The following is an 11375-nucleotide window of genomic DNA, read 5'->3' on the forward strand; positions in this document are numbered from 1 at the left end:
ACTCTCTCAAGTGCGCAGATTTTTCTCTCCATGCAGAATGGCCACTTCTGGGGGGTTGGGAGAAGGGAGGCATTGGCTATTCAAGACTTTTAATCTTACTTTTTCAGTGCCTCTTTAAGTGAAATGAAGTTAAACCCAGGTACTGTGAGTGCTCACTTCATTTTTGGTTCTTATGAAGGTGCCTTTTTTTGTGTGGAAAAATTGTTATCCTTGTGGGGTGGGGGAAGATGATTGGTGGAGACTTCTAGTCTATCATCTAGCCTCTCCTCTTTAAATTTACATTTTAAATAGGCACAGTTATCTAAATCTGGAGCTGCTTCCAGCCATGTCTATCAGTCACTTATATTACAAATAACAATAGTATTGGCATTTAATAATTGACTGACTCCTCAATATTCAATGATTATGTCAATGAAACTAGATTATTTGTAAACCTCAATGGTTGCTTTGAAACAGTAAATAGTGAAAGTCCTGGCATTTTTGCATGCTTTCTTTGGAAAATACAGTTTGTTTTTCATTAGAAGCATTGCACTTTTATCTTACCAATGAAATTTAAACCCACTATTTTTAACCATTGATTATTACATGTATTTTAAGTATTATATATGTGTATTATATGTGTGTGTGTGAGTATGTAATAACAATTAACTTTTATACTAAAGATTTTATCAAAAACAGTAAAGTCTGTCTTTTTGGTTTGTTGACTGGAGCTTTTCTTTTTTCTTTTTTTTTTTTTTTTGAGACGGAGTCTCGCTCGCTCTGTCGCCCAGGCTGGAGTGCAGTGGCGCAATCTCGGCTCACTGCAAGCTCCGCCTCCCGGGTTCACGCCATTCTCCTGCCTCAGCCTCCCGAGTATCTGGGACTACAGGCGCCCGCCACTGCGCCCGGCTAATTTTTTCTATTTTTAGTAGAGACGGGGTTTCACCATGGTCTCGATCTCCTGACCTTGTGATCCGCCCGCCTCGGCCTCCCAAAGTGCTGGGATTACAGGGGTGAGCCACCGCCCCCGGCCGACTGGAGCTTTTCTAAAGAACCAGTAGGAAATAAATTATCTGTACTTCTTAGAATAAAACTATTTATAACTAATAATCAAAGATCATTTGCTGAATAGCTCTGGTATTAAAACTCTTTCTTGCTTTATTTCACCTAGTACTTTACTTCTTTTACATCTTAATTTAGAAAACTTAGATTCCTGTGTTTGTACAAAGCTGTTCATGGTTCCTGATATACACTCTCATCCTCAACATCCAACCCTTTTTTCTAGTTAATATTTGTATTCCTAAAAACCCAGCACAGATATCACTTTTACCAAGTAGTTGTCTTTAGGATTTTCTTGAGCACTTCTCTCTCTTCATACATGGCACTGTAAGAATATTACAACCAGTGATTGCTGTTATCTCTTAATGTGTATGTTCACTCCTTATTTCTGTAAAATATACAACACTTGCCCACATATACACTCATAGAAACACACAATGAAAGTAAAAATATTTTCTTTAATTAAAAAAAAAATCTCGGTCATTTATCAGAGTGACTTGTGCTAGTGCTCAATAATTATCTATTGAGTGAGTTTTCATATTACTTTAAGGTTTTAAGAAATAAAAGTGACCAAGACCCTGTATACCTAAAATTTATGAGTAAAATATTCTTGACCTATTATACTGTAATTCTACAACTGTTTTATGAAAATCAATTTATAATTTAATGCATATTATAAAATTATAGCCATTTTAATAGTCATATTAAGGAAATGATTTCAAAGTTTTCCTTTCTCGGAAATATCTACAACTGAGACATTTATGACATGATTTATCTTTCATCTAAATTCTTCTCTGAAAAGTCTTATCCTATACAAATATGTCAGTGCAAATGAGCATTCTTGAAATATCTTTGTATAATTCAAAAATATATAGATATATACACATACAAAGACTCTTTCTATAAATCATGTCAATTTAAATATTGGAGATCATTTGAAGCTTAAACTATGTCAGTGTTATATGTCACTTGAGCTAGCTACCTCATGCTACATTGGGGAAATTCAGATTTACAATCCAGAATCATCAGTAGCCTACTATTATTTATTCATAGTGATGAACTTTTTAAAATAGATGGAACATTCATAATTTGGAGATTCTAAATGAACTACACAATAATTTAAAAATATTTATGGAACAGAAATTTTATAGACTAGGTATTGTTCTAAGCTCCTGGTACACATAAGTGCATATGTATAAGGTATTTATTAAAACTTTATCCAATTAGTTTGTTAAAATGTAATTAGTGGTATTAGTTAATTCTCATGCTGCTAATAAATACATACCAGAAACTGAGAAATTTATAAAGTAAAGAGGTTTGACTCACAGTTCCACATGGCTGGGGAGTCCTCACAATCATGGCGGAAGGTGGAGGACCAAAGTCATGTCTTACATGGTGGCAGGCAAGAGAGCATGTGCAGGGGATCTTCCCATTATAAAACCATTGAATCTCATGAGACTTATTCACTATCACTAGAACAGCACAGGAAAGACCTCCTACCGGCTGCTTTCACAAGCTGGTGTTCAGTGTCTGTGGCTTTTCCAGGCACGTGGTGTAAGCTGTCGGTGGATCTACCATTCTGCTGTCTGGAGAACAGTGGCCATCTTCTCACAGCTCCACTAAGCAGTGCCCAAGTGGGGACTCTATGTAGGGGCTCCCACCCACATTTCCCTTCTGCACTGCCCTAGCAGAGGTTCTCCATGAGGGCTCTGCCCCTGCAACACACCTCTGCCTGGACATCCAGGCATTTCCATATATCCTGTGAAATCTAGGCAGAGGTTCCCAAACCCTGATTCTTGACTTCTGTGTACCCACAGACTCAACACCATGTGGAAGCCACCAAGACTTCAGACTTGCACCCTCTGAAGCAATGAACTGAGCTGTACATTGGCCTCTTTTACCCACGGCTAGGATGCAGGGCACTAAGGCCTGAGACTGCACAAAGCAACAAGGCTCTGGGTCTGACCCACAAAACTACTTTTTCCTCCCAATGCTCTGGGCCTGTGATGGGACGGGCTGCTGTGAAGAACCCTGACATGCCCCAGAGATGTTTTTCCCCAATATCTTGGCCATTAACATTTGGCTCCTTGTTACTTATGCAAATTTCTGCAGCCAGCTTGAATTTCTCCTCAGAAAATGGGTTTTTCTTTTCTATCGCATCATCAGGCTGCAAATTTTCCACTTGTATGTTCTGCCTCCCTTTTAAACATAAGTTCTAATTCCAAACCCTAACTTTGTGAATACATAAAACTGAATGCTTTTAACAGTCCCTAAATCACCTCTTGAATGCTTTGCTGCTTAGAAGTTTCTTCCAAAAAATTTCACAAATCTCTAGGGCAGGGGCAAAATGTTATCAGTCTTTTTGCTAAAGCATAACAAGAGTAACCTTTATTCCAGTACCCAACAAGTTCCTCATCTCCATCTGAGACCACCTCAGCCTGGACTTTATTATGCATATCACTATCAGAATTTTGGTCTAAGCCATTTGACAAGTCTCTAGGAGGTTTCAAACTTCCCCGTATCTTCCTGTCTTCTGAGCCCTCCACACTGTTCCAACTTCTGCCTGTTACCCAGTTCCCAAGTCACTTCAACATTTTCAGGTATCTTTAGAGCAGCACCCCACTACCTGGCACCAATTTACCGTATTAGTTAGTTCTCATGCTGCCAATAAAGACACATCGGAGATTGGGTAATATATAAAGGAAAGAGGTTTAATTGACTCACAGTTGCACATGGCTGGGGAGACCTTACAATCATGGTGGGAGGCAAAGAAGGAGCAAAGTCATGTCTTACATGGAGGCAGGCAAGAGAGCATGAGCAAGGAAACTCCTCTTCATAAAACCGTCAGATCTCATGAGACTCATTCACTATCGCAATGACAGTATGGACCCGTCCCCATGATTCAATTACCTCCCACTGGGTACTTCACACCACACATGGGAATTATGGATGCTACAATTCAAGATAAGATTTGGGTGGGGACACAGCCACATTATATCACTAGTGTAAGTGAGTCCTACTCAAGATTCTGACATATTACAATCGCATAACAACATGAACCATTAGGGAAAATAGTACTTTTATTATTTTTAGTAACTGTACACATCATGAAAGTACATAGTGAAAATATTTGGCACACAAGACAATTTTGATGTCTCTAAAATTATGCCACACACATGGCTATTTAGCAATTATGTTCGAGTTGGCATGCTGTTTTTCTTGCCATCAACCCAGAAAATGAACTTCTTTAACACAGATGAAAGATAATACCCAATGTAGTAAGAATTTCTAGAAAAACAGTACTAATTTTCTTCCAATATCTTGAAATGTGCCTGCTGCTTGAGAGAAGGGGTTGTTTTAAATCACATCAGGAGAGATCATTTGTCTTAACGGATTAACATAAATAATGCACTCTCAGAATACACAAAAAGGGCTGCTCTGCCTATGGAGTAGCCATTCTTTATTCATTTACGTTCCTAATATACTTTTCACTTAAACACACACAAACACACACACATACACACACATACACGAACATAAACACAAAGGACCAGATAACTTTCTAATACACTGTACATCAAAATATAAGAAAACGTATTGTATGTAACTCAAATATATAAGCAAGTTGATTTTTTTTGGAAATTTGGGATTTATAAGACACGAATGCTTCATCTGAATTACACGGAGAAACAGCAGGAAAAAATCAATATGAAGACATTAAAGTTTTCAATTCCAATTTACCTAAGGCATAGATATAAATTTTACTATGATGTAATAATATGCTTTGGCTTTTTCACGAGCCAAAGTACAAGAAAATATTTTTGTTAGAAGTGGATTGTCGTGAATGTTGTGTTTACCTTTCGATGAGGTCAAAGATGATGCATTGGAAAATTTCAACAATAACAATGAAACTTTACTTACTGCTATAGACCAAAATATAATTAACCATTTCCAACATTTTTTAACAGAGGCTCAAGGAACTGAAACAAAGGGAATTTGCTCGAAATGTAGCATCTAAATCCAGGAAAGATGAAAGAAAACAGGAAAAGGCACTCCAACGCCTGCACAAGCTGGCTGAGCTAAGAAAGGAAACTGTATGGTGAGTAACCAATGAAATTGTATGTTTTCTTAAAACATGACCAAAAAGGGGTATAGGGGGAGTCAGAAATAAAGGGCACAAATCTATTTATTTCTGTACCCAGAATAAGGCACACATGTTTTCATGGCCTTCTGTAGGCTGTAAACAGTAATTTGAATTAGAATTTTATGCAAACACCTGTTTAATGCACATTTCAATAAAAAGCCAAAATTACAGTAATTTTGGATTAAAAAATAAACTTTATGTTGTTATTTAAGCTATCTTAGTTGAAAGCTATCCCATTTCTTGATTTGGGATAAAATATTTGATTGAGGAAGAGAGCAAGGCAGTATTTTATGAACCTTTTGACAAAAAGAGTTTTTAGAGATACTTTTTAAAATGAAAATTTGGAGAACTTCTATTTAAAATTATGTTTAAGATTCCTTTTCTAAAAAAGGATAAGAATTTTGCTTGAGAAGCAGACCAACATTAAGTGTGCTGTGAATAAACTGTAACTGGGCTGTTAGAGGCTCACAACTCTTAAACTTTGACCTGCTTCTAACAGTGAGCAGCTATTAGATATGAACAGTATTGTATTTCAGACTTTACAATTCAAGCCAGGGCAAAGCTATTAGAAAGAAGACTTTTTAAAAGTAGTCTTTTTTCCTCCAATAAATAAGGTCTCTTATATTATTGTCTATACAAAAATTACTTCATTCCAAATCTACTTTTTGCTGAATAATATTATGTGATACATTGACACATCGAAACATTGTTAGAGATGCCAAATTTGTAAAAGACAAAATAAAATGTATATGTATTTGGAATACTACTTGGAACTGTTAAAAACAGACATTACTGCTGTTCAGTTTCACAGATCAGGTATGTTTACGTTTTATGGTAATGTGTAAAAAATTATACAAATTTTAACTATAGAGAATCATGAAACCTATGTAACTTAATGCTCTATAAATAGCATTTGCAAATATAAATTATGATATATTAAGTGAACTAGAGCTAATAATGATAAACACACAAAAAAACACTGCTTATCTAAAGTATTATCTTCTGTATAAAGCACATGTTTTACATTATACACACAGCCATACATACATGGTTTTCCAATTAATTTTGTGCTTCAAAAGATAGGAAAAGAAAGTCGTTCTGTTACTTAGCAGATAGAACAATGAAGCAATACATTGTGTTAGTGGTTAGATAAAGGAAATGTCCAACTAAAATTTTTTTGTCCACTTATAGTATCTAAAACACTGAAATTTTAGAATAGCAGGAATTTTCTTCATACTCTGTTCTGTTATGTTAAGGATAATGTTTAAGGTTTTCTTATATTTATATGTTTGTCAGTATAGTTCTTTTCATCAGAAAATTACATTGCAGTGTAATGTAATTCCAAATAAATTATATTTTGAGGGAATTGTCTTTTATCCTGCATTTACTGCATGTTATGATATAATGTGTAACTTCAGGATAATTTTAAATATTGAGACTAACAATTTCAAAAGAGTCAAAGCTCTCATCAAGCTAGTACTATCTCTTAGTTACCTTTGCCCATATGAATTGGGCTATAGTAGACTCTTGGTGAATGCTGGATGAATTGAATTATTCAACTGAATTCTCAGCTTTTCTGAAGTCATGATTAAGGGTTTTGTTTAGAACTTTCATCATATTTGCCATATAGCATCAATGATATTAAGTATTTGTGAATCAAAAGTAATTTTACCTTAGATAATACAACACTCTAAAATATCACTGAAGAGACCATGAAGGTAGAAAATTTTGGTCAGATAACAGTGGTTAAGAATATATCCTCAGCATTGGTCTTAACAGCTATAAAAGCAACTTCAGGACAATATTTCCAAGTTATTCCAAACAGTAACAAACAAATAAATGATATTGTGGCACCATGGAAAGTACTTACACCATATGAAGGCAATTCTGTTACAATGATTTAAAAATTTGAAAAAAATATTTTAATGAATTTTTAAAGATGTAAGTGATTGACTGTTTTTTTCCTCAAAAGTGTGCTATTTAACACACACTTCTGTTTCTTTCTCTAGTGCTCCTGGAAGTGGCCCCATGTTCAAATCAACAACTGTTACTGTGAGAGAAAACTGTAAAAATGAAATTTCCCAACAAGTTGTTGTGGATTCAGTTAATAACCAGCATGATTTCAAATATACTTTGATTCATAGTGAAGAGAATACTAAAGATGCTACCACTGTTGCTGAAGATCCAGAAAGTGCAAATAATTATACAGCAAAAAATAATCAAGTTGGGGATCAAGCCCAGGGGATTCACAGACACAAAATCGGCTTTTCTTTTGCATTTCCAAAGAAAGCGTCCGTGAAGCTAGAGTCCTCCGCTGCAGCGTTCTCTGAATACAGTGATGATGCCTCAGTGGGAAAAGGATTTAGCAGAAAAAGTAGATTTGTCCCCAGTGCTTGTCATCTTCAACTATCTTCACCAACAGATGTACTTTTGAGTTCTGAAGAGAAAACTAACTCTTTTCACCCACCAGAGGCAATGTGCACAGACAAAGAAACTGTTCAAACTCAAGAGATAAAAGAAGTCTCTAGTGAAAAAGATACATTATTATTACCTTCATTTTGCAAACTTCAACTTCAGTTATCTTCTGATGCAGATAATTGTCAAAATTCAGTCCCATTAGCAGATCAAATACCACTGGAGGGTGTTGTTATTAATGAAGACATACCTGTGAGTGGTAACAGTTCTGAGTTGTTAGGAAATAAATCCACAGTTCTTGACATGTCTAATGATTGCATATCTGTGCAAGCTACCACAGAGGAAAATGTTAAGCATAACGAGGCATCCGCAACTGAGGCTGAAAATAAAAATGATCCCAAGACACTGGCCCCTTCAAATACTGAAGAGGTTAGTATAACTATAAATAAGAAAACAAATTTCTGCAAAAGACAATGTGAGCCATTTGTACCTGTCCTTAACAAACACAGATCTACAGTTCTTCAGTGGCCATCAGAAATGCTGGTTTATACAACTACTAAACCATCAATTTCCTATAGCTGTAATCCTCTATGTTTTGACTTCAAGTCTACTAAAGTAAATAATAATCTAGATAAAAATAAGCCAGCTTTAAATGATCTTTGTTCTCAGCAGAAGCAAGAAGATATTTGCATGGGACCAATTTCAGATTGCAAGGATGTATCTACAGAAGGACTCACTGATTATGAAATTGGAAGTAGCAAAAATAAACACACCCGAGTCACTCCTCTTTCGGCTGATGATATTCTCTCCAGTAGTTGTAATTATGGAAAAAATGAGAATATGGGTCAGAGGTATAAAAATATTTCCTGTAAGATCAGAGAAACAGAAAAGTATAATTTTACTAAAAGTCAAATAAAACAGGGCACTCTAGATGAAAAATACAACAAAATAAGGTTGAAAGAGACTCATGAATACTGGTTCCATAAAAGTAGAAGAAAGAAAAAAAGAAAAAAGTTATGTCAGCATCATCATATGGAGAAAACCAAAGAATCAGAAACTCGCTGCAAAATGGAAGCAGAGAGTAGTTACACTGAGAATGCTGGGAAATATCTACTGGAACCAATTTCAGAAAAGCAGTATTTAGCTGCAGAGCAATTATTAGACTCACATCAGCTACTTGATAAAAGGCCCAAATCAGAATCCATATCCTTAAGTGACAATGAAGAAATGTGTAAAACATGGAATACCGAATACAACACTTATGATACTATCGGTTCTAAAAACCAGTGTAAAAAGAACACAATACTTTTCAATGGACAATCAAATCCAAGAATGATACATTCTGGGAAACATAATTTAACATATTCTAGAACTTACTGTTGTTGGAAAACCAAAATGTCAAGTTGTGGTCAGGATCACAGAAGCTTAGTTCTTCAAAATGATATGAAATGCGTGAGTCAGAATCAGGCTGTTAAAAGAGGTTACAATTCTGTCATGAATGAATCAGAAAGATTCTATCGAAAACGTAGACAACATTCACATTCTTATTCTTCAGATGAAAGTTTGAATCAACAGAATCATTTACCAGAAGAATTTTTGAGGCCACCAAGTACTTCAGTTGCTCCCTGTAAACCTAAAAAGAAACGGAGGCGAAAAAGAGGCAAATTCCACCCCGGATTTGAAACTTTAGAACTCAAAAAAAATACAGATTATCCCATGAAAGACAATTCTTCCTTAAGTCCTCTGGATAGGTTAATAAGTGAAGACAAAAAAGAGAAAATGAAACCACAGGAAGTTGCAAAAATCGAAATTAACTCAGAACAAACAAACCAATTAAGAAACAAACTATCTTTCCACACTAGCAATCTCCTTCCTTCTGAAACCAATGGTGAAACTGAGCATTTAGAAATGGAGACCACTTCTGGTGAATTGTCAGATGTTTCTAATGATCCCACCACATCTGTCTGTATAGCTAGTGCTCCAACAAAAGAAGCAATTGAAAATACCTTGCTTGAACACAAAGAAAGAAGTGAGAATATAAATATTAATGAAAAGCAAATTCCTCTTAAGGTGCCTAATATTGAACGGAACTTTAGACAGTCACCGCCTAAATCCTATCTTTGCCATTATGAACTGGCTGAGGCCCTTCCACAAGGAAGGATGAATGAGACGCCAACTGAGTGGCTGCGTTATAATTCAGGAATCCTTAACACACAACCACCATTACCATTCAAGGAAGCACATGTGAGTGGTCATACCTTTGTAACAACTGAGCAAATCCTGGCTCCATTAGCTTTACCGGAGCAAGCATTATTGATCCCACTAGAAAACCATGACAAATTCAAAAACGTACCATGTGAGGTCTACCAGCACATTCTACAGCCAAACATGCTGGCCAACAAGGTTAAATTTACCTTTCCTTCAGCTGCCCTCCCACCCCCTAGCACACCTCTGCAGCCTTTGCCTTTGCAGCAGTCCTTATGTTCTACCTCTGTAACCACTATCCATCACACTGTCTTGCAGCAGCACGCTGCAGCCGCTGCAGCTGCCGCTGCAGCCGCAGCTGCAGGAACCTTTAAAGTGCTTCAGCCACACCAACAGTTTCTTTCCCAAATCCCAGCTCTCACCAGAACCTCATTACCTCAGCTCTCAGTAGGACCAGTAGGACCGAGGCTTTGTCCTGGGAACCAGCCAACTTTTGTTGCTCCTCCTCAGATGCCAATCATTCCAGCTTCTGTTCTTCATCCTAGCCATCTTGCTTTCCCATCTTTACCCCATGCACTCTTTCCTTCACTGCTTTCCCCACACCCTACTGTCATCCCTTTGCAACCTCTCTTCTAGTCATCACCATAATGGGAAAAACAATACTCTTGTGAAAACTATTGCTATATGCGTAAGTGTTCATCTATGTGGGTACATGGCTATTTAACTGGTGGAAATAAACTGGTCGATATATGGCCTCACTGGTTTGAAATCATTTACTGTAAGTGTAATGATGCAAATAAATCCCTAAGTTTCTGATATATAATATTATTAAAGCACTGAATAGTTTGAAAATCAATACAATATATGCTGTATATTAAAATGATGTCTTAAGAGTATGTATAATGTACATAAAATATATTTATAGTACTGTAATTTATGTTGTAAAGTATGCTCCTTCGGTTTTTCTTAATCTTTGTGTATTTGCACCTATTTAATGTTTAGACAAAGCTGATGGCACTATGTTTTGTACCATGTTCCTTGAAACTGTAAATTCAGTGAAAAATATCTCTTGCAATAAATTTTTGTTAACTATTTAAGTAAATCAAACTTTTGTTTTCAGTTGGTTTTCACTGTTTTAGGAACGTATAGTAACAATAGGTGTTGAATTTCTATTACTTTACTCATACACAGGAATCTCTGAATCTCCAAGGCCCATCAAAATATCCTTGCAGCTCTATCAATACTTCAACTATGATACGATCTTTTAAAATAGTATAACAGAGAGTTGATTTGTTTTTCAGTTTTTTCCAATGTTACTCATATTCAAAGTTTACTATATTTTCTAAACAATTGGCCCCCTCTTTAGACAGTAATCCATGGAAATTCATGTTAAAGTAATTTTAGTATTTGGGTGGGTAATAACTCAAAAATATGCAAAGTATGTAGTATGCTTTCTGGAACTCTAGAACAGGACTAATAGACAAGCCATGGTGAATAACCAATGTAAGTGCTTATAATGTTTAAATTCCGAAATTTATTGTGTTTATTTTTAATTATTGTGGGAAATACATGG

At 35.9% G+C, this 11375-nt stretch overlaps 1 protein-coding gene across 1 annotated transcript in view; it reads left to right on the plus strand.

Moving 5' to 3' along the window:
* The window catches only part of ZNF804A (zinc finger protein 804A), a 343164-nt gene extending 332168 nt beyond the window's left edge, over positions 1-10996 (plus strand). Inside the window, exons 3-4 of the mRNA XM_007965570.3 lie at positions 5007-5137; positions 7192-10996. Coding sequence (XP_007963761.1) covers positions 5007-5137; positions 7192-10438 — 3378 coding nt within the window. The 3' untranslated portion in view covers positions 10439-10996. The remainder of the gene's footprint in view (positions 1-5006; positions 5138-7191) is intronic.
* Positions 10997-11375: the final 379 nt, after the last annotated feature.

Source organism: Chlorocebus sabaeus, chromosome 10 (genome assembly GCF_047675955.1).
Source record: "Chlorocebus sabaeus isolate Y175 chromosome 10, mChlSab1.0.hap1, whole genome shotgun sequence".
NCBI classification, from domain to species: Eukaryota; Metazoa; Chordata; class Mammalia; order Primates; family Cercopithecidae; genus Chlorocebus; species Chlorocebus sabaeus.